The sequence below is a fragment of the Eschrichtius robustus genome, chromosome 2, assembly GCF_028021215.1.
Source record: "Eschrichtius robustus isolate mEscRob2 chromosome 2, mEscRob2.pri, whole genome shotgun sequence".
Classification (NCBI taxonomy): Eukaryota; Metazoa; Chordata; class Mammalia; order Artiodactyla; family Eschrichtiidae; genus Eschrichtius; species Eschrichtius robustus.
In genome coordinates, this window is record NC_090825.1 from 51913698 (window position 1) to 51937874 (window position 24177).

General features: G+C 36.9%; 2 protein-coding genes across 5 annotated transcripts in view; one reads left to right on the plus strand and one right to left on the minus strand.

Moving 5' to 3' along the window:
• The window catches only part of TRAPPC13 (trafficking protein particle complex subunit 13), a 35345-nt gene extending 28376 nt beyond the window's left edge, over positions 1 to 6969 (plus strand). For 2 of the 3 annotated variants that reach the window (XM_068535420.1, XM_068535417.1), the window contains exons 9-13: positions 291 to 424; positions 1696 to 1894; positions 2959 to 3059; positions 5273 to 5423; positions 5549 to 6969. In XM_068535420.1, the coding sequence (XP_068391521.1) occupies positions 291 to 424; positions 1696 to 1894; positions 2959 to 3059; positions 5273 to 5423; positions 5549 to 5656 (693 nt within the window). In that variant the 3' untranslated portion in view covers positions 5657 to 6969. The remainder of the gene's footprint in view (positions 1 to 290; positions 425 to 1695; positions 1895 to 2958; positions 3060 to 5272; positions 5424 to 5548) is intronic. The other variant, XM_068535419.1, reaches the window with a different exon arrangement.
• Positions 6853 to 24177, minus strand: part of SGTB (small glutamine rich tetratricopeptide repeat co-chaperone beta) — a 48909-nt gene continuing 31584 nt past the window's right edge. Inside the window, exons 6-11 of one of the 2 annotated variants that reach the window (XM_068535422.1) lie at positions 18022 to 18126; positions 13846 to 13972; positions 13669 to 13731; positions 12939 to 12976; positions 11575 to 11658; positions 6853 to 10483 (exon numbers count right to left, since the gene is read on the minus strand). In XM_068535422.1, the coding sequence (XP_068391523.1) occupies positions 10372 to 10483; positions 11575 to 11658; positions 12939 to 12976; positions 13669 to 13731; positions 13846 to 13972; positions 18022 to 18126 (529 nt within the window). In that variant the 3' untranslated portion in view covers positions 6853 to 10371. Of the gene's footprint in view, positions 10484 to 11574; positions 11659 to 12938; positions 12977 to 13668; positions 13732 to 13833; positions 13973 to 18021; positions 18127 to 24177 lie in introns of both variants that reach the window. The other variant, XM_068535421.1, reaches the window with a different exon arrangement.

The following is a 24177-nucleotide window of genomic DNA, read 5'->3' on the forward strand; positions in this document are numbered from 1 at the left end:
AATGAAATTCCAGTTAAGCGTTTTTGGATATCAATACAAAAAATATTATAGTTATCCCCCATCCATTGTTTGACAACTTACCAGTTGACTAACACTTGACTTTGCCCCTGTGAATTATGTTAGGAGAACAATTTCTTTTCTTGCATTAATTATGATAACTTTGATTTGCAGGCATGAACTAATCACATTTGTGGTTAATGTTTTTTCTTCATATAAATCAGATATTGTTGTTGTGGTAAAGTACTTTAAACACCAGCATACTTTGGTGTATTTTTTTTTCATATTTTCAGACTGATGAAGTATTTCTTGAAGCCCAGATTCAGAATATTACAACCTCACCCATGTTTATGGAGAAAGTTTCATTGGAGCCATCTATAATGTACAATGTAGCAGAATTAAATTCAGTCAACCAAGCTGGAGAATGGTGAATATGGATTATGAAGTGTTTGCTTTTATTTTGAAAGATATGAACTTTTCTAACGTTGTTACTCGTGGGTGGTTTAAAAAATTTTTTAAGGGATAGACATTATTTTATTAGAGAAGTTTTAAATTTATAGAAAAATTGACCAGAAAGCAGAGCATTTCCTCATGCCCTCCTCCCCACTTACAGGATCCCCTGTTATTTACATCTTGTTTAATGTGGCACATTTTTTACAATCGATGAACTAATACTGATACTTATTAACTGAAGTCCATAGTTTACGTTAGGGTTCACTCTTTGTGTTGTGCATTATGTGGGTTTTGACAAATGTGGTGACACGTAGCCATCCTGACTGTAGGATATAAAATATAGTTTCACTGCCCTAAAAATCTATGGTCCACCTGTTCAGCCCTCCCTTCACATGAAAATAAGATCCTAGCCATTTGTACTTGAAGCACTTATTCTTTTAAATTTTTGTAACAATTCAGTGAGATAAATATGGAACATTTCATCCTTATCCTGCAAATGATAAAACTGAGGCATGGGAAGAAATGATGGAGAAGTTAGAAGGGGTAAGAGTAAGCAGTGAGTTTTAAGGAGTATTCTCTTCACATCAAAAGGAGTGAGCATAGGAATAGATGATCTAATTTTTCATGAAAATGAAATACACATCTTTATAGGTAATTTAGAAAAAGAAGAATAAATAAATGTAGGGTTGATATTAATATGGATAAGAAGGTAATAGCTGGAGAAAGTACCTGATTTTAATAATCAAGAATGAAAAATTTACTTTTACTTATTATGGGGGTTACAGTAAAGTTCATAGCCTCTCATACCCCCACAGAGGAAAACAATAATTTTCCACTCATTTCCTGATCTTTTAATTAATTTTGAAAAATGATTAGTTAGAATGGTATGTTTCTTTTTATTCTAAACTATTTGCTTTCATAATTTTAGAGAAGAGACAGGATACTTAAGGTTCTGATTTCTATTGCTTTTTTTCAGTTAATCGATGTATGTCCAATGCTTCAGGTAATATATTGCATTCTATTATAAAGAATCTCAAGATTTTCCATATCAACTGAAAAAAAATTAAAGAAAAATAAGTCCTCTCAGTACAAGTCCTTTTCACTGTGTTGAAACCACCGACCTGTTGTATTCTGGATCTTTGGATGGTAAATCATTCAGTTCCTGTCCAAAGGAACAATCACAGCTATGGTTTTTCTTCTAAAAGGTTCTAGAGAATTTTTTCCATCTCTATCTCCACCCCACAGTGTAACTACATTTGGGTCAAGAGCATATCTGCAGCCAATGGATACACGCCAGTACTTGTACTGCCTAAAACCCAAGAAGGAGTTTGCAGAAAAAGCAGGCATCATTAAGGGAGTAACGGTAATTGGAAAATTGGATATAGTATGGAAAACAAATCTAGGTGAAAGGGGAAGATTACAGACCAGCCAACTTCAAAGAATGGTGAGTCTAGAAAAAAAACTGATGGGGGTTTTGGTGTGTGGTGTGCAGATAGTTAGAACAACTTAAATTTTCCTAGGTCTGTCACTAAAAATTCAGAGCACTATAAAAGACATTGATATTACTGGAGAATAAAAAGACTAATAATTTCACTGATATCTAGGTAGAAAATTGGTATTGATATGAATGGGAAATTTTCAAAGTTAATTTATGCATTATACATGGTTTTTTACTTTACCAAACAAATTAAAATAACTGCATAATTGTTTCCTCCTATGGTAATTTGTCCTCACCATTATCTGACTTCCACTATATTAAAGTTTTCTTTTTTTGCAATGTCTTGGAACTCTTGGACTTATACTACATTTACCTACTCAGTTCATACCTTTTTTAAAGATATTTAAAATGTGGGTCATCTGAAACTCAGGTGAGTCCCACTCAAATTATCTTGTAAACATAGGTTGGATATTTTACCTAATTTCTACTCCGAGAGTATGGATAGCTACCAGCCTTCTTTTTCTTGTGCTAGTGAGAATATACTACAGAATCCTCTGTTTATACTGAATATCACCTACTGCGATATATTCTAAAATTTACTTTTCTTTTACTGTTTGAGGTAAAAATTGAAAAAAAAAGAGAGAGAGATTATCACTGGGCCTATTTTTAAATATAGCCATTAGCTATCATCCTGCCATGGCATGTTGATTCTGTTGTCTGTCCCTGCCAGTGTGTCTTGTGAACAGACATGATTTTCTTGGATCATTTCAGTGACCTTCCTTTTCCTGTTTTACCTATGAAGAGTTACGTATGTATAAGCTACAGTATCTTTGGAAAGTATCCCTTTAAGATCAGACCCCCTGAAATTCCTTTACTATTTACCTGTGAGATTCATTTTAACTTTGGAGTAATTGGAGTAACATGGAGTAATTATAACAAAAACAGTCGGGGTCTATAGTGCTATTCTGTAAGCAATAGCAGCAAAAGAAGTTAGAATGACTGTGGTACCCTCATTAAAATGGAAAGGTTTTGTAATAGATTTATGTTAACTGTATTGCTTTTTCTCTTAGGCTCCAGGTTATGGAGATGTTAGGTTGTCTTTGGAGGCAATCCCAGATACTGTAAACCTAGAAGAACCTTTTCATATTACTTGTAAAATAACAAACTGCAGGTAATGCCAGTATTTGTGGATGGATGTCCTTTCTTCCTCACCTACTTAAGAGAGAATTTTAAAATCTTTTAAATATGCTATCTCCTTGTAAGTTTCCTCTTGCCGTATAGTCTTCTCTGATGTTGACATTGAATGCTGTAAAGTTCTTCATCTGGTAGCTGTATATTACATATTTTAGAGGTCCTACTGTATTAGGCATTTTTTGTATTTTGTTTCCATACCTATGAGTTAGGTATTAATTATTCACATTCTTTACAAGAGAAAGCCAATTCAGAGGTTGTGGCTTATTCACCCTCAGAGAGCTAGAAAAGATGGGATCAGAATCTGAAATCGGGTGTATTTGACTTCAAAGTCCATGTTCTTTTCCTCATTTACACTTCCTTCACACTTCAGATTAGTAAAACATGAACTAGTAGTTTCTTATGGAATACATTATAGATTTACTGTAATGAGATAGATTTTTCTGAGCCATACTTATACCTGACCTGTATCTTAAGTATTAAGAAAGTTAGAAGTGGTTATGAATTTAATATAGGGGATAACCATAGATTGGAAAACAGGACTTTGATAATAGAGTATAATCTAGCTATTGCGAAACAAAGAGCACAGGGCTTTGAAGCCAGAAAAACCTAGGATTAAATCCCAGTCCTATCACTTTTCTACTGCTTGTATTACTACTTGGTGTGTATGATTAATTGGGGCATTTTGATAATATTGCAGTGATGAATCCCTATCCTCTTAGTCCAAATGTATAATCCTTTTAAATTCTATATTCCTTACAACTTTATGATATTAGGGAGATAAGAAAGAAGTATTCATCCTTCAGAATTACAAAAATACCTACTTCTCCTGTGAAGCTTCCTAGACCCTCCCGTGCGCAATCATCCCTTTCTCTGTCATAGCAAATTGTAATATAGTTTTTTAGTGGTATTAATATATTGCTATAATCATTAGTCTCTTCCTCACTGAACTGTGAATAATTCAAGAAAAGGGATCATGTCTTACCCAGCATTATAAATGCAGTGCCTGCCACATCATAGGAGCTCAGTAGACAACACACACAGGATAAAGACCCTGTGCATATAGGGTGTGCTTTTGGATTTTTGGTTTGTTTTGCATTTTTGAGTTATAACAAATCAGTTATTGACCAAATGACAAAGTGCTGTAATAAATAAAGAAGTTTATTTGGGTATTCACTTTACCTTTTGGCGATTCAAGTAAGTTTTCTAAAAAGCACTTGTTTCTTAGATCTTCAGTTTCCTCATCTCTAAAAATGGGATTTCCACTCCCCCCAACACACAAAGACACATACACACAACATACACTTACCGGAGTTTTGTGAAACGTAATGAGAAAATTCATGCATTGCACCTAAACTGGCCTGTGGCACACAGTGAACATTTCACATTTTGCGGGGGGGGGAGATGGAGACATATAAAAGCTAAACATCATTAAATCAACATGTCTAAAAATCAAGTTTGAATTTAAAATTTAAATAAGTATTTAAAATGTGGAGCCAACTCCAAGCAGCAAAAAAGAGCTTTAAAGAGTTGAAAGCAAGTCATGAATGGTGGTAGAGTAGCAGACCGTTTTCATTATGAGCCTTTCGGTTTTGGTTTTGTTTTTAAAAACAATGTGCATACTTTCATTAAAAGTTTTTTTTTTTAACTTAAGTTGAACTGGTGGTATCAATTATAAGCAGAGGTAGTCTTTTCGTGTTAATTGAACATCTGAATAGTTTTACTTATAAATCTTGCCATTTTCTATGTTATCTGCATGGTAGAGGAACATAGATTAAATAGAAAAAGCACTGGACCAGACTCAGTTTATCTTTTTCTTTCCTGTAGAGTGCCCTACAGAAATAGGAAGGATGCATAGCAACAAGATTAGACACAGATGTCTGGAAGTCTTCCAGAGAAATGGCAAACTGTTAACAGATCAGCACCAGGGAGCCAGTGTTCAATAACAGAACCGGAAAGCCTACATCCAGACAGGCAGATTAGTCTCAGTGTCACTGTAAATCCCAGAAGACACCATCTTTCATTTTCCTGATTCTACCTTAAGTGAAATAAAAATATGATAGCTTTTCATTTCTGTTCCTGTTTTTCTGTTGGACACCCAGAAAAGAAATTCACCCACAATAGTGGAAGAAATATTGCAGTACCTCTTTGTGAAAGGAACAAGATTTATTCTTGTTTTTCTGATTCCTCCAGCAGTGAAAGGACGATGGATCTCGTTTTGGAAATGTGCAATACCAGTTCTATCCACTGGTGTGGCATTTCAGGAAGACAGCTTGGAAAGCTCCATCCAAGTTCCTCTCTCTGCCTTGCCCTCACTCTACTGTCTTCAGTACAGGGACTGCAAGTATGCTCTCTTTTCAATAATTTCGGTATTTGGGGGCTATTAATCCATAGTCATTTATTATATCCATTCTTTCTCTGGTCATTACCAATGAATGAGATCTTAGGTCTATATTTTTCTCTCAATAGAGTGTCTCCGGCTTAAGACTAACAGACACGTTCTTAAAGAGAACATATGAATATGATGACATCGCACAAGTCTGCGTGGTATCTTCGGCCATTAAAGTGGAAAGCTGAAGAAAATTTCCAACATTATGCTTGTCATTGAGTTTCCCAGAACTTTCTGTATTTTTGTCACTTTTGTAAAATGATCAAGTCAACAGTAAAAATAAGTATATATTATTTACATTTCTTTCCTATAAAACAGTTAAAATATTAAATATTTGTTTTGAAAAGAACCATCTACTGATTTTATCTTGTGAGTTACAGTCTAGATGAACATTTGTATATTTTCCACACATATGCTATTTTGTTTCATTTTAAATGACCATTGGACTTTGTTCTCCAAAAGCTCTATATTTGAGGCCATTTGTCCCTAGCAGGTATCTTGAATAATGGTCAACAAACTTTTCATGTAAAGGGCCAGATACTACATATTTTAGACCTTGCAGTCCATGCGGTTTCTATTGAAAATGCTCAACTCTGCTGTTGTAGTGCAAGAGCAGCCATTAGGCAAAAATTGCACAGTAGCGTTTACAAAAACAGACAGCTGGCCAGATATGGCCTGCAGGCCGTAGTTTGCTGACCTCAATCTAGAAGATACAGTTGTTTCTTAAAACTTTAGAATTCTTACCATACTTTACTTAGAAGTATTTCCGTTAACCCCAGTTTTTTCCCTCAGTCAATATAAAAAGTTTAAAATAACCGGGGTGGTCCTCATGTAATCTTGTATTTGCTAACACAATATGAGTTTTTCTACTTGTTTTCAAAATTATCGTATTGGTATCTGTGTTTGTGTGTACATACAAACACACGTCTAACTTTCAGTTACTAACAGCAGATCAGAATTGGTTTTATTTCTTAAATTGTTGATTACTCTGTTAACTAAGAAGTCTGATAATTTCCTAATTCTAAGCCAAAAAAGTCCTGTTTTTTTTTTTTCCCATTGAAAAATAAGCCAGTTATTTTCATAAGGCATACTTAAAGGATTTCCAGCTTCTGATATTTGCTTTTGAACTCTACATCGTGTATTAATATTACAAAACTTTCTATCTCTGCATGTAATCACACTAATTTACTTATGCCATATACAAAACAATGAGAAAGTTAAGAGTATAAACAACTTTACATCATGAATGTAATAAAAGTTTCAATATTTTGAAAACAAAAGCTAATACTGTTAAATAAAAACTTATTTTGCTAAGTTGAAATTCAAGGATGTATATATAATTGCTTACATGTAAAGAGTGCATAAAGTCAAATACAAAAGTTGGTTTTTCTTAAATGCATAATTATTTATTGCCGTGACAAACTGTTTGGTCCAAAATGAAAGCTATATTCAGAATGAGATTTGCCCTTAAATTGGAGAGGTAATCAATGAAATGTCCGTGCAAAATAAAGTGCAAGCAGTAAAAAATTGAAGTCTGTGTTTCCTCCAAAATGAGTACAATTGATTAAATGATGAAATAAGACTTTATAGCCACTGCACTGGATACTGTGATAACTTTTCAAGCATCGTCTCATGACTGAACCTTCTGTTTCATTCTGTTTCAAATTTTTAAAGTAACATATAATGGTCACTTGGAATCTGCTATATAATTTGACTTTTAATTACAAAGACTCCTTTTATAAGCAATACCTAGACACATAATGTTCCTTCTTTAAGTAAAGTTTAGAAAATGTCATCTTAGAAAGGATCTGTTTAAACCATGTTATAAAAATTAGCTAAACAATTTGGTACATTAAGTGGAAATGTCATTTGCGTAAAAAGGACATTGTAAATTTTACATAGCATCATAACAGCTACAGCTACTATAATGAAAAGTGGTTAATGGAAGTCAGTTATTCCTAAGTAGAATGTATATAAAGATTTACTAATGTTATAAGTCATAATCCTAGTTATTACCTTAAAATATATATCTCAGAAATAACTAATTTTCTTGTCAACTGCATTATTATGAACTTTCATCAAATTTAAAAAAAAAAAAAAAAGATTTACTTTAATGCCCTCTTGTTTCAGACAAGCAAAATAACTTTTGGAGCACTGTTTATCATTTTAAGAGTAGCTAACACAATACAGCTACACAAAACCTTCTTGCAGTAGCGTGCAATGCAGTAATTCCAAAGTGATGAAACTACTTAAAAAGCAAAAATGGCTTGGATAGAATGGAAATCCAGGTAAGTGGACAGATTATCTAGGTTTAATTTGTTATGGATGGTATATTAGAAAAGAAACAAACTAGAAGGATGAAATGGAAGAAATACACCAATTCGCATTACTGCATGTAAAAAGAATGGCTACCTTAACTACAGATATTAGTAAATCAAAACATTTGTTTTAAACTGTTTTTTCTTATAATGTCTTCAATTTTGGTATCAAAGTAATGGTGAAATAAAATGAGTTGGGAAGTGTTTCCTCTTCTGTTTTCTGGAAGAGATTGTGTAGAATTGGTATTAAGTGTTTGGTAGAATTCACCATTGAAACTGGGCCTGTATCTTTCTTTTCTGGAGGATATCTTTATTTCTTCAGTGAGCTTTGGTAGTTTGCATCTTACAAGGAATTTGTTTCATCTAAGTTGTTAAATACATGGGTGTAGAGCTGGTCATAGTATTTTCTAATAATCTTTTAAATGTCTACAGGGTCAGCAGTGATATCCCCTCTTTCACTTCTGATACTGTTGATTCATATTTTCTCTATTTTCCTAGTCAGTTAGAGGCTTACCAATTTTACTTATCTGAAAGCATTTTTGATGCACTCAAGATAGTTATGCTAGGAACCTTTTCTTACTCAACACTGGATAAGAGTGTTTTTTGGTTTTTTTTGGCCGTGCCGCGCAGCTTGTGGGATCTTAGTACCCTGACCAGGGATTTGAACTTGGGCCTTCAGCAGTGAAAGCGCCGAGCCTTAACCACTGGACCACCAGGGAATTCCCAAGAGTGATTAACTTTTAATTAAGGATCAACTCTGCTTTTTTTTTTTCATCACAGTCATCACTTTCCTATGATTAGTTAGTACTTTATTGTGTGTAACATTTGAACACCAGGATCTGAATTTAACTTCATGAAAAATTAAGTTGATTTAGATGCAATATAGGAGACTTAATTCAGAAGGCTTAGCTTAGATTTAAGTCCTGCTCTGCTCTGACCAGAACTGTAGGTTCATGTAGCTCTTCCTTGTAGCCTGAACCCAGGCAGTTAGGTGTTTTGCTGGCCTAAAAGAAATCTCTAACCTAGTGTTGCTTTAAATTAAGAGTCCTTTGGACCTACATCAGAACCACTTGGTGTGCTATTTGAAATGGTGATTCCCAGACCTTATTACAGGACCTACTAAATAAAAACTGAAAAGTGTGCCTCTGAATCTGCATTTTTAACAAATCCCCAGGTGACTCTTACAGTGAAATTATAGAACCACTGTTCTAATCTCACAAAGGGAAAAAAGGGAAGGTTGGCTTTTAAACTTCAAAATACCAAGTAATTAGCCTTTTGAGGAGAACAGTTATAGTAAAGCCCTGATCATCATCGGTATTACTGATTTAATTTTATATTACTTTCTATTTCAGTTTTATCTCACAACACTTGTGAAATTTATGTGTCCGCCAACCTTACCAATTTCATAATAACAAACCAAAGAAATTCCAGTTGGAATTAGAACAGTCGCATCCATCACTATAGTTAAAGCCATTCCACTAATACTTAGTGCCACGTCTCTCCACTAATATGTATTCTAATTTCAATAAAATATTTCAAGTCCCCTGTTACGTTTAAGCTACATCAAATTAAGGTTAAGCATAAAAGCGACATGCCAAGCCAAATTATAGCAGAGGACTAACATGAACAAGCAGTGATAGTGATAGATGCTTTTTGTAACCCATCAAATAATTACTGAGTTTTAAAAAATCAGTGTTTACAGGCACATAATTAAATGCCACCTAGAAAATCCTTAACTTAAGGGCCAAGCCATTGGTTTATTTAAATGTAGACATATTTGAGAGTTTCCATGGTAAGGTCACCACTGGGGAAATTGTGCTAATTAAACTGAACAGTTACACAACTGACCTAACCAGTATCATTAAGGGTTTCTAAATGTATTTTATTACGTACTTAGCGTAAGTGGCCATGCTAATGTTATCAATACCAAACTGCAGGCAAGATTAGTTAAGAACTATGCAAAAAACCTGCGCACCCTACATTCACTTTCTATACATTCACAGCATCTATTTTTTGCTTTTCTAAACAACACTGAATACTGCTTTCCACCAACTCCTAAGATTTCATCACCCAACAGAACAAGCAGCATTAAAGATAGTACTGGTCCATATCATATCATCTATTCATTACTGATTGCACTATCAAAGCTAAACCCAGTATCGAATTTCTTCTCTCTAGAGATGCTGCTCAGTGGCAAGTATATTTCCCCTAAATCAGCGTGAGAAACCTTTCCTCTTAGTCATCTCCCCTTTCAAAAAGTTTGCCTACAGGAATTTGGTGCTAGAGAATTCACCAGTAAACAGCCTTACTGTTCAATAAATATACTCTGCTATTAAATCTAGTATACAAATATGATGAAGATATGAAAATGGAACCCTGCCCAGTTAAGTGCTATACTGGCACTTAACAAGGCTACTGATGATCACTCGTTTACAAAGGAATCATGTTATATTCAAGTCTGTTTGTGATACACCTATTGTCTAGACAGATTTATTTTTTAGGTTTGTTTTTGTTTTGGCCACTATCTACAGCAGACACTTCAGAGCCATCGCCATTTGCATTCTGGGCTAGGGCCCCTGGTCAAGTCAGGAACGTTCTTCAGTACTGCTGCTGAATGACCTGCTCCGGATGTGATTTCTAAGTTGCTCTATAAGTTCAGGATTCTGCTGCTGTATCTGCTGAGCAAACTGCTGTCCCCTGTAGTAAAGAGGCAAAGTCATATGAATTAGGGAATTTCCAATCACACAATACCAATGCAAAAAGAACTGCAGAAGATGTGGGTACTACCCAAAGGGAACTTTTTCTATTAAAGCAAGTTTTAGATTCATGACTTTAGTATCTGCAAGTTTACCAGTGCCTCCATATAGTATTACTACAGTGCAGTGTTCTTCATGAGAAATGAAACACCCAAGCTAAAAAGTGAGTTCCTGAATTGAGTGAAATCCAACCCCCGCCCAGTGCTTAACCACAGATAAGTAAAGGGCTAAAAAGTATATGTTTTTATTGTATGTGCACAAATATAATGCAGGGTATTTGTTCTTGTACTCAAGTCTTAGTCTCTTATATAACAGGTGTCACACCCATTTTGGGATGCTTATGAAGTCACCCAACAGAACTGATTTTTAGAAAGGCAAAGAAATTTAATCCAAATTCCTGAGTGTGTGCCTCCCAACTGCAAGTGTTAGGTATCACTATAATCATGCCACTTAAAGATCACTCTAAAAATGCCATATTGCAAGTGAGTTTACATAGCTGTGATCACAAACAGAAAATAATACTTGTTGCTTCATATAATATTTCCAGTGACAGCATCACACAGATTCAAAAAGCACAGAGTTTAAGCAACTTGGTTGGAGGTGGAGGTAATGTGTTCAAGTAATGAGAAGATGAAACGAGTTCCTTTAGCAATGAAGTGCACTGCAGAGTTTGAATAAAACAGCTGCCTAAGTTGTCTGAACACTAATATATGCAATATATGATTTTTAAATATGTACGCGTACCTAAATTCATACCTACTTTAAGTTGATATTTGACATTCATATATATCCTTGAGTAGCTATTCAAGTCTCCTGAAAAAGTTTTTCTTGGATCCAGATCTTCTGGATTCCTGCCCTTCAGTCTGAAAATTTCAATTTATGAACCACTTTTAAATTTAATAACTAATGAGGTAACTGATACTAACAGTAAAAGATAAAAATTTAAAAAGAAAGCCTTGGTCCCCTTACCTTAGAGACAAACTGTAAAATATAAAACACTTTTTTACTATTTCTATTTTAAATAACACTTACGCTTGGATGAGGCTAGACAGGTCAGTTAGGCCCCCAACTCCAGCAGCAGGTCCCCCAATAGCATTTGTCATCATTCCTGACATTCTAGAGTAGGCAAGAGATATATCACTCAAATTGGCATATATATATATATTTTTTTTTGCTGGAATAAATTAGTGTATTTTTAAAAATTGGTTCACTGATTGATATTTTTAGAATGTTAATTTTTTTAAAAAAGGCAGGACTTCCCTGGTGGCGCAGTGGTTGAGAATCTGCCTGCCAATGCAGGAGACACTGGTTTGAGCCCTGGTCTGGGAAGATCCCACATGCCGGGGAGAATCTAAGCCCGTGTGCCACAACTACTGATCCTGCGCTCTAGAGCCCACAAGCCACAACTACTGAAGCCCACACACCCTAGAGCCCACGCACTGCAACTACTGAGCCCACGTGCCACAACTACTGAAGCCTGCGCGCTCTAAGGCCCGCGGGCCGCAACTACTGAGCCCGCGTGCTGCAACTACTGAAGCCCGTGTGCCTAGAGCCCGTGCTCCGCGACAAGAGAAGCCACCGCAATGAGAAGCCTGTGCACTGCAAAGAAGAGTAGCCCCTGCTCACCACAACTAGAGAAAGCCCGCGCGCAGCAACGAAGACCCAACACAGCCAAAACTCAATATTTTTTTTAAAAAAGGCAATTCTGTGTGGAGTCAGTCAGTTTTTTGTTTTGTTTTTTTAATTTTTTTTAATTTTAATTTATTTATTTATGGCTGTGTTGGGTCTTCGTTTCTGTGCGAGGGCTTTCTCTAATTGCGGCAAGTGGGGGCCACTCTTCATCGCGGTGCGCGGGCCTCTCACTGTCGCGGCCTCTCTTGTTGCGGAGCACAGGCTCCAGACGCGCAGGCTCAGTAATTGTGGCTCACGGGCCCAGTTGCTCCGCGGCATGTGGGATCTTCCCAGACCAGGGCTCGAACCCGTGTCCCCTGCATTGGCAGGCAGATTCTCAACCACTGCGCCACCAGGGAAGTCCCAGTCAGTCAGTTTTTGGCATCTTTGCCTACCCTTCACAATAAGAACCCAGAAATCATTATGCATATCAAGTGGAAACCCAATCTCATAAACCTAAATAACCCCTAGTACTGATGGTCTATTATTCTTTTCTGAGTCAAAGCACTTAAAAAGAATTGGCATATATTCTTAATAAGTAGGATACCGGCAAGGAAAAGCAGGTAGATATACCCACGTTGTGTAGGTTAGGCCAATTGGGTGTGGCTTTAAGTTCCAACTGACTGGCATTTGGGCCAGTTTTATCATTTTGGAGCTACTGTGCTCAAATCAGGAGCCTGGCAAGTGGAAGGGAGAAACGTAATATGCTCTTTCTATATACTTACAGCTGTTGAACTTGAGGATTCTGCATTAAACTTGCTGCCTAGAATTGAAAAATGGCATCTCCCGTTAAAGGCAGTAAATATTTAGGGATCTTTAACAAGGATTTCTTTTTTTTTTTAAGCAGAGGAGTGAAAGCTAAACCATGTATATACTAACACTTTGTAGAGTTTTAGTGTGCTATACAAAGTGAGTGGGAATGTAAAAAAGAGGAGGTACTAGGAAAAAATGGTATTAAAAATATATCGCAAGGATAAAGAGATTACAAACACTATAAACGAAGTATATTGACAGCAGTTTACTTCCTACTATCAGACCAATAAAGCCAAAAGAGCTTAGGAAACCACAATAGCCAAAATCCTATTAGAAGTCTGATTACTAGACTTTCCTAGGGTCACTTTCATGTAAGAGGGTGGTTTTTAACCTTTTGTAGATTTGCAGACCCCTTTGCCAATCTGATGAAAAATATGGTTCTCTCCCTAGAAAAATGCATGTATCCACATGTACACAAATTTTCATCTACAATTCCAGGGAACCCATGGGCTTCCTGAAGTCCACCCATGGCTTTTTCACAAAGCAGTACAGGGGCAGGTTAAAACCTCAGCCATAGCTTTATATCACCACTCTCCTACCACAGCCATCACAAAAGCTCTCTTACTTGTTTCTAAAAAGTTTGGAACTATATAGTTCTAACGGAAAATAGAGCCAGCAAAGCAGAAAAGGAAATATACTCACCATACTAATGAAGGCTGGATTATTTATTAAGCTGGCCATGTCAAAACTCAATCCAGTTCCTGTCTGTAAAACAATTATATATAAAAATTACTCTAAACACTACAATTTGATTACAATAAATTGTGAATGACAAAATATTTCACTCATTTGGCATTAGTAACTTACAGGACTAGATACCTCTCTTAACTTCTGTTCTGCTATTTTCAGATTTGACTTATAGGAATCATTTTCAGGATCAAGATCTAATGCCTTCTGATAACTTGTAACTGCTTCTTCAAATTTATTCATGGCAGTGAGGGCCAGCCTGAAAAGAATACAGTGTAAGATATATGATTAAAGAACATCAGGACACCACAAATGTAGTCAAACATCTATCTTGTATTCAATTTGAATCCAGATTACACTTAATTTATTCATTGTACAGTTGACCCCTGAACAACAAGGGCTTGAACAGCATGGGTCCACTTATACATGGAGTTTTTTCAATAGTAAATATAGAAGTACTACACGATCTGAGATTGGTTAAATCTGCAGATACAGGGGAACCACAGATGTGGAGGAACTGCGGGTGCAAAGGGTTGACTGTAAGTTATACACAGATTTTTGAGCGCAGAGGGTCGGCACCCCTAATACCCACATTGTTCAAGGGTCAACCATACTATGGCTCACAGGAGTACCACTTCCTTCTAATTCCAAGATTCTGTAAGTCTGGACTCTCTCCATTCTCCTTGGTGACAACCTCGGCTGTCCTACATGAATCAAGAACTTAATGATTAGAAAGGGAAAAGAATCTGAAAAAAATAGATATGTATGTATATATAACTGAATCACTTTGTTGTACACCTGAAACTAACACAACACTGTAAATCAACTATACTTTAATAATTTTTTTAAAAAGAACTTAATGATTAGAAATGAACCTTACATACCCTTCCATTTTTAAGCCTAATATGTGAAGTAATTTGCTTTATGAATGATTAAGCTCCATAAAGATGTGAGCTGACTAACAATTCTGTGGTCATATAACTCCATGATGCTAAAACCGTTTAAAGAACTCTGAACTAGATTTGCCCTTCACTATGTCCCACTTTCTTTCTTCCTTCTTAGCAGAGACATTGAGACACAATAAATATCAATTTACCATGAAAAATAAAAAATAAAAGTAGGCTGTGGGGTATCAGCTAACTACTCCTGAATAAGACATGTTAGTTGTTAACAACTAACTAAATTGTTAAACAACTAACTAAATTGGGAACCTTTACACCTCAATAACACATTATCCCTAGCACAGGTCAAAGAGTTAGTTACTAAATTTAATGTTTTCCTCCACCTAGTTAGAATTTATTTTTTGGAAAATCACTTCAGAACTAAACAATAATGGTATATATGGAGAGATAGTATAGAGTGTTTTTTTTCCTAAGTTTATTTTTAACAAATTACTCCAATTCTTTCTTGGCCAACTTATCTCACAGACTTCTGATCTAGATAAAGTATAATGCCTAATCACAGAAAAAAATCTCAGAACCTAATTAGTTTTCTACCAGTCAACCATGAAAGATACTTCATCAGAGTTCTCACTTAATTAAGTCAATACATATTTACTGGAATGCTACTATGTACCAGGCACTATTTTAGATTCCGCAGTGAAAAAGGAAAAGTTCTTGAGTTTAAGAAAGTTTCATTCTACAGGGGAGGATAAGCAATAAACATGCAAATAAAAAAACAGTAATCTTAAAGAGAATGAATAGGGGAGCTGCTCAAAGGCAGCCATATTGAAAGGACTTGAACAATGAGAAGAAAGCAGTCATATGAAAATTAAAGGAGAGACATTCTAAATAGAAGCAACAATAAGCACCAAGGCCCTGAGAACGTTGCAAGCTTGGTATGCTTAAGGAACAGGACAAAGGTTGAGGAGGGAGCACAGAAAACAAAGTGTGGGAAGAGATGACGTCAGGGAATATTACAGGACCATGGTTTGGAGTCTGGATTTTACTCTGGTTGCAACAGAATGACATGATCTGATTTATGCTTTAGAAAGCTCACTCTGGCTTCTCTGGGGAGAGTGAAGTGAAGGCAGGGAGACCAGTTAAGAAGCTATTGCAGCAGCCTAGGTAAGAGATGGTAATTTGGACTACAGTTGCAAGCAAGAGAGCACTCAATACTTGAATTCAAGTTATATGTGGAAACTAGAATTTGTAGGACTTGCTGATAGATTAGATGTGTCAGGTGTAATAAGAACGAAGGATGATTCCTAGACTTTTGACTGGAGCACTGGGTAGGTAGAATGACAGTATATTTACTGAGGTGAGAAAGATTTAAGAAGAGAACAAGGGTTCTGTTTGGGACATGTTAAGTTTAAAATGCCTATTAAACATCTAGGTGGAGATGAAAAATAGCTGAATATATGAGTATGGAGTTCAGACATATAACTTAAGAGATCCATCAACATATACAGTTGATTCTCTTTATCCACAGTAATTATGCTCTAAAAGGTCACTGCAAATACTAAATTAGCAAATATGGAACAATTGCTTCTAGGGGAAATAAAAGTTGTGTTCCTGTGAGCCTCTGGTCAACAACATTTTCATCAACCAATCAGTACATAACCTTGATTTATGTATGTTTCTGTTTAAAGAAACCTTATTTAATACATAGCACTGATTCACAGCCAAGTGTACTAACTCATGCCTGAACAAAACTTATCTAACACATGTATCTTCTTGGTGAGGCACATTGCAGCCTTCTTGCATGCAAAAACAATAGACAACACTTCAGCCTATTTTTGCAGGCCACTGTACACAGAGAAACCAACAACAAAAAGCACATAAATGCAAAAAATATAGCACTAAATAGACTGTGAAAAGGACATTCATTTTACAGCATGAGAGCTGAAACAAAAAGGTAGAGCATTGCCTTATCTGACCTCAGCTGAGATCTTGCACATCAGATGACTCAAGTTTTTCACCACTCTGTAGATGACCACAAAGCATACTGAGTACAGATTTGGAGATAACAAAAAAAATTTTAGCAAGTAGGTGAATCATAAATACAGTATTCATTAATACAGAGTATTGACTGTAGATGGAATTTAAAAGCATGGGACAGGATGAAATCAAAGAGAGAATATAAACAGAGGAACAGCAGCAGCAGAGGAAAGAGCCCTGAAGCACACCATTATTTAGAGGTGGCAGAGGAGGAAGAACTAGTAAGAGAGACTGGAAAAGAGCATCCAGTGAAATAGAAGGAAAACCACAAAGTGTGGTGTCACAGAAGCCTAGAGAATGAAGTATTTCAAAAAGAAGCTAATCAAGAGAATTTCCTGGCAGTCCAGTGATTAGGACTTGGCGCTTTCATTGCCATGGCCCAGGTTCAATCCCTGGTTGGGGAACTAAGATCCCTCAAGCCTCACTGCCAAAAATAAAAAAAAGGTTAATCATGCCAAATACTAAAAGATGTGGGAGGGTGAGGATACAGAACTGAATACTGACCTTGGAAAAATATAGACAACTGGTGACTTTGAATAGAGTTCTCAACAGAGTGATATAGACAAATGTCCTACTGGAGTGAGCTGAAGAGAGAATAAGAGACGGTGAAGACGAGACAGCAAGTACAGACAACTATTAGGGTCTTTGCAGAGAAAGAGGAACTAAGGAATGATGTAGCTGTGTAAAAGATGGTTCTAACAGATGATTTTTTATGATCTTTTCACATGCAGTCATTAGCACTGTTAGAGATAGGAAAGCTGGTGTTGTAGAAGATAAAGGAGATGATTACAAGTGTAAAGTCCTGGAGAAGGTACAAAGGAATGAGATCTCAAGCATGAATGAATGCAGTAGTCTTAGATAAGAACCCTTCCATTTTAACAGAAAAAAGGCAATCTGTGTAGATATAAGTGTAAGTAGACTGGTGGATCTGCAAGTAAGAAGATGAATCACTTTTCTTCTAAATACATTCTATTTTTCAATTGAGTAAAAAGTTGAGAGTCACCATGGAATGTGCAGTGGAAATTTGAAAAGAGTAGGTGTGAAACAGTCAACTCAGAGAGTACTAAGGTGAATCCAGAAGGAACTGTAGTAGCATTATCTGCCAAAATACTGAGTGCTTACTTGAGATTTGTAGCCTTGAATATGAAGTAGGTCTATTCAGTATGGTTGTTATGATTTTCTCCAAAACCAACCACTAATCATCTCTCTCCCCAGTCAGAAACTGCAGTCATTTCCTACCTAAATGTTATATTTATCTTCTTTTTAGTTCAGAGGGTACAATATGAAGCAGGAAATTCAAAACCAAGCCATTAAGAACAGCATATCTGATACTACTTGGTACTACTTTGAACGTTCTCCCAAAACTTACCCCATTCTCCCATAGGCCTTGCTGTACTTTGAATCAATCGCTATTGCTCTTTCACAGTCCTTTACTGCATCTGTGTAGTGACCTAATTTACTCTGAGCAGCAGCCCTAAGAGAAAAAGAAGAGATTTTTATTATAAGGAGCATTCAAGGCACTAATTTAGATTTCCAGGTGCTAATAAAACTACATTTAACTTGTCCCCATTTGTGTATCACTCCCAGTAAATATCTAAATCAAACTAAGATAATTCTGTAATCAAATGAAAACTCAGAAACAAAATTCAGAGAAAATATGCAGTCTGCTTTTCCCAGTTTGCTTTGCTATAGAAAAGATAAATATGAGAACCCTACAACTGATCTACCTGCTTATTGCCTTTCTAATTTGCCCAAACAGAAAACTGAAAACACCAGAACATTTGGGATGCTGGGGAGGCACACAGAGTGATTGATTGCTGTGAATTGCCACTCAGAGTGTTGTGCTGTTAAATGATCACTTTATTAGTAGAGTTAAGATCATCTACAAGTCTAAGATGAAAAATGAAACTTAACCTGTGTGCCTAAATCTGACTGTAAATTAAGTATGGCAATGTATTCCACCTACTTAGCATAGAATCTCAGAGCAATTAAGGACTATTTAAACCCGTCCAGGTTACCTCTAACAAAACTCTCCTGAAATAACTGGGACTTGACAATGAAGCTACTTACCCCCCTCCACACAATCCTGATAGTATACAGCTCTCTGTTTCCCTGTAGTAGTGTTCACCTCAACCCTCAGGGCCATACTAAACGAGTAGAATTACTGTTCAACACGCAAGTCCTTCAAACTAAAAGGTTACGTAATGTCTCCTACCCTCCATCCCACCATTACCCCATTCCTTCTTCTCCAGACTAAGTATTTCTACCTTATACATTCAACTAATATATCTATTAAGGGTGAGCTAATGCATAGATACTTTTCTAGACATAATGGACAGAACAGTAATCAAAATAATATTCCTGGCCTTAATAGTGCTTAGATTCTGGGCCGGGGGCAGGGGTGATGGCTGAGGGCTGGCAGACTATAAAGAAAAGGTTGTGGTGAGTCCAGTTTTCTGTCAACCTTTGTTTATACTGCATGACCGAGACTACTTCTCAAACTGAGATTATAAAATTTGAAAAAAATAAACACATAGTCTTCTTTGCTTGAGTTAAAAAATATATAAATATGAAAGTAGATGATTCAATAAACCCATTTTGGTAGTTCATGTGGAAAAGTGGTATGGGTTTATTTGACTGAATACTCAACACAAAACTAACAGGATGGGGCTTCCCTGGTGGCATAGTGGTTAAGAATCTGCCTGCCAATGCAGGGGACACGGGTTCGAGCCCTGGTCCGGGAAGATCCCACATGCTGCGGAACATCTAAGCCCGTGTGCCACAACTACTGAGCCTGTGCTCTAGAGCCCGCGCTCTGCAACAGGAGAAGCCACCGCAATGAGAAGCCCGCACACTGCAAGGAAGGGTAGCCCCCACTCGCCACAACTAGAGAATGCCTGTGTGCAGCAACAAAGACACAACACAGCCAAAAATAGAAATAAGTAAAATAAATTTATAAAAAAGAAAAAACAAAAAACTAACAGGATGACAAGAATGTCCATTAAAAATGACCATTAAAAGGATACAGAATGTATCACTTCCAAATAATTAGAAAGAAAAAATGAGGTAAAAATAACAATCACTACAATAGAAGGCAAAAGGAAAAAAGAGAGAAGGAGAGGGAGAAGAAGACAAAATATAAGATAGCAGAAAATAATTCAAATATATAAGTAATCACAAAGTTGCCTAGATAAACATCAGATTCTAAAACTGTACACATAAGATATCACCTACAACATAAGCACACACAGGCTGAAGTTAAAGGGGTAGAAAAAGACAATGAGACAAACTGAAAACCAAGCAAAAGAAAGCAAGTGTAGGAACACTAATATTAGACATAAGGCAAAGAACATTATTAAGCATACAAAGTCATCATTTATTAACATTCTTTTTAGTTTAATTTTATGAAAAACATTTACATGACTCAGAATTCAAACCTATATTAAAAGCCCCACTCTCATCCTCTAGAGGATGGGTGGGAACGGGGTAAATGGGATAGAAATGGGAATGACACTTCAAAAAGGATGAAAAAGAAAACCTTCAAACGGAATAAACCAGAAACAAATGATCCTAACTGTATGTCAAAAAGAAAGAATTCAAGTATTGGGTTGGCCAAAAAGTTCGTTTGGGTTTTTCCATAAGATGTTAATGGAAAAACCCAAATGAACTTTTTGGCCAACCCAGTAACTTTTAAACACAGTATTCTGAGTATATATCCTTAGTGAGATGCAGTCTAAGAATAAAAAATAAATTGCAAAGAAATCCTTAAGTTTCCTTAGTAGGCTTGCTTGTGGTGTAACGCTGGTGTTGTAATATCAACTGAAGGATAGAGCTAATGAGTAAGTACTCTGGTGCTGTTGGAAAGCAGGGCTCTCTTGAGAGAGAGATACAAATATAAAATGGGGGAAGGTAAGGATAACCTCTGTGACACTGGATATGAATTGAGGGTATCTGGATAAAGTGATGACTTTTCCAAAAATATATTTCCTAGCTCTGTCCTTTAAAAGGACCTAGAAGCAGTAACACTTCAGTAGCAACGATCAGGTCTTGCAATCAGATCTTGGTTTCTGCACTAAAAGGAACAGGAGCTCCTTGCAGAAATAGCTGAGCCCAGGTCTAGGGGCAGAGAAAGTACAAGGCAAATCTGGAATATCCTGTTCTCCCACAAAACAAGAAAGTGTTCAAAAACAAATGAAGGTATGTAAGAGGGCACACAGCCAGTTTAAGGGACTCCCACTAGACAAATACAGTAAGTCCCCTACATATGAACCTTCAAGTTGAGAACTTTCAAAGATGTGAACGTGCGTTTGCATGTCCAATCCCATAAATTAGTTCACGTGTCTGGCATACATTGTCGTGTGCGTGCATCCTCTACAAGTGATTTTGCTTTTGTGTACTTTACTGTAAAGTACTGTATACAGTACTGTAGTACAGTATCTTTATTTCAAGCCCAGGATGTCAGGAGGCAAGCGTAAAAGCAACAGTGATGTAGCTGGTACTGCTAAGAAGCTCTAGGATTGGAGGCCCAGAGAAAGGATGAAGAGAGACAAGAGGAAGAAGTAACTGAAGAGCCAAAGAGATTCATGATGCAGGAAATGGCAAGGGGATTTTCTTTATTTGAGGAGGCACTGTTAGTTTTTGAGGCACAAGACCCAAATGTAGAACAGTACACGTACACAAAGGTGGCAGCAGCTGTTCAAAATGCAATCCATTGCTACTGTGCCATCTATGATGAGAAAAAAAAATTCTACTACCCAGACATCACTGGATCATTTTTTCAAGAAGGTAGATAGAATTGATTCCAGCAAGGAACCAGAACCTGTGCCATCAACGTCAGACGTGAGTGAAATTGCAGCTTGCCCTCCATCTCCTATTGCTGACGATCCTTCAAGCTCTACCATCTCCTACCTCCTCTCCCTCCTCCAGTCAGTAACTCTTCTTGCCTGTTCACTCGATGCCAGCCCCTGTATGCCAGCTGTTGTACTGTACTACTGTACTTTTCAAGGTACTGTACTGTGAGATTAAAAATGTTTTTTGTGTTTGTTTTTTATATATTATCTGTGTGAAAAGTATTATAAACCTCTTATAGTACAGTACTATATAGCTGATTGTGTTAGTTGGTACCTAGGCTAACTCTGTTGGACTTATGAACAAATTGGACTTAAGAATGCGCTCTTGGAATGGAACTCGTTCGTATGTAGAGGACTTACTGTATAGAATAATTTAAGGGTCAAAATAATAATTATGGTAATTTATTATAACACACTGAATAGTAAATTTTTAAAAATTCGTGAGTCCATACAATACTTTCAGAGGACAAAGGAGGAGGAAAGCCAAAAAGAGTGAAAAGGAAAGAAAACTCTTCTTTTCAGAAATATGTGAGAAAATATTATGTAAAGGAAATGATAAAATTAGAAAAATCACCATTTTGTAACCATCAATGTATTAATGATTCAGGGACAGATCATCAGTGGATGATAAAACACTGAGTAAAAGATCGTTGTGGGGAATTCTCTGGCGGTCCAGTGGTTAGGACTTGGCACTTTCACTGCCAGGGCCTGGGTGCAATGTCTGGTCGGGGAACTAAGATCTTGTATGCTGCATGGTGCAGCCGAAAAAACATTAAAAGATTGCTGGGGGGCTTCCCTGGTGGCGCAGTGGTTGAGAGTCTGCCTGCCGGTGCAGGGGACGCGGGTTCGAGCCCTGGTCTGGGAGGATCCCACATGCCGCGGAGCAACTGGGCCCGTGAGCCACAATTACTGAGCATGTGCGTCTGGAGCCTGTGCTCCGCAACAAGAGAGGCCGCGATAGTGAGAGGCCAGTGCACCGCGATGAAGAGTGGCCCCCGCTTGCCGCAACTAGAGAAAGCCCTCGCACAGAAAACGAAGACCCAACACAGCCATAAATAAATAAATATTAAAAAAAAAAAAAGATTGCTGGGGAACAGGATATTCACATGATCTGACCATAGAGATAATTTTTTCCTTTTTTAAAACGGAAATACAGTTGATGTACAATTTTATGTTAGTTTCAGGTGAACTACATAGTGATTGAACTTTTTTTTTAAAAATAAATTTATTTATTTTTAGCTGTGTTGGGTCTTCGTTTCTGTGCAAGGGCTTTCTCTAGTTGCGGTGAGCGGGGGCCACTCTTCATCACTGTGCGCGGGCCTCTCACAATCGCGGCCTCTCTTGTTGCGGAGCACAGGCTCCAGACGCACAGGCTCCAGACGCGCAGGCTCAGTAGTTGTGGCTCACGGGCCCAGCTGCTCCGCAGCATGTGGGATCTTCCCAGACCAGGGCTCGAACCCGTGTCCCCTGCATTGGCAGGCAGATTCTCAACCACTGCGCCACCAGGGAAGCCCGTGATTGAACATTTACATCCATTACGGAATGATCACAATAATTCTAGTATCCAACTTTCCCCATACAAAGTTATTACAATATTGTATACCATATTCCTTATGCTGTATATTACATCCTCTGGCTTATTTATTTTATAATTGGAAGCTTGCACCTCTTAATCCCCTTCATCTATTTCACCCAACCCACCACTCCACTCTCCTCTGGCAAACACCCGTTTGTTCTCTGTATCAATGAAGCTGTTCTCATTTTGTTTGTTTTGTTTTTTAGATTCCACATATAAGTGAGATACAATATTTGTCTTTCTCTATCTGACTTATTCCACTTAGCATGATACCCTCTAGATCCATCCACATTGTCACAAATGGCAAGATTTGGGGTTTTATATGGCTGAGTAATATTCCATTGTGTGTGTGTGTGTACATGTATATATAACATCTTCTTTATCCATTCATCTATTGATGAACACTTAGGTTGCTCCCATATCTTGACTATTGTATATGATGCTCCAGTGAATACTGGGTTACATATATCTCTTCAAATGACTGTTTTTGTTTTCTTTGGGTAAATACCCAGAACTGAAATTGGTGGATTGTACAGTAGTTGTAGTTTTAATTTTTTGAGGAACCTCCATACTGTTCTCCATAGTGGCTGTACCAAATTACACTCCCACTAACAGTGCATGAGGATTCCCTTTGGTACACATCCTCACCAACACTTGTTATATGCTGTCTTTTTGATGATAGCCATTCTGACAGGTGTGAGGTGGTACCTCATTGTAGTTTTGATTTGCAATTACCTGATGATTAGTGATGTTGAGCATCTTTTCATGTGTCTGTTGGCCAACTGTATATCTTCTTCGGAAAAATGTTTATTCAGGTCCTCTGCCCATTTGTTAATTGGGTTGTTTTTATGATGCTGAATTGTATGAGTTTTTTTGTATGTTTAGAATAGTAACCCATTATCTGATATATCATTTGCAAATTATCTTCTCCCATTCAGTAGGCTGCTTTTTCATTTTGTTGATGGTATCCTTTGCTCTGCAATGGATTTTTAGTTTGAGGTAGTCCCATTTGCTTACTTTTGCTTTTGTTTCCCTAGCTGAAGAGACAGATGCTAAGATCAATATCAAAGAGTGTACTACTTATGTTTTCTTCCAGGAG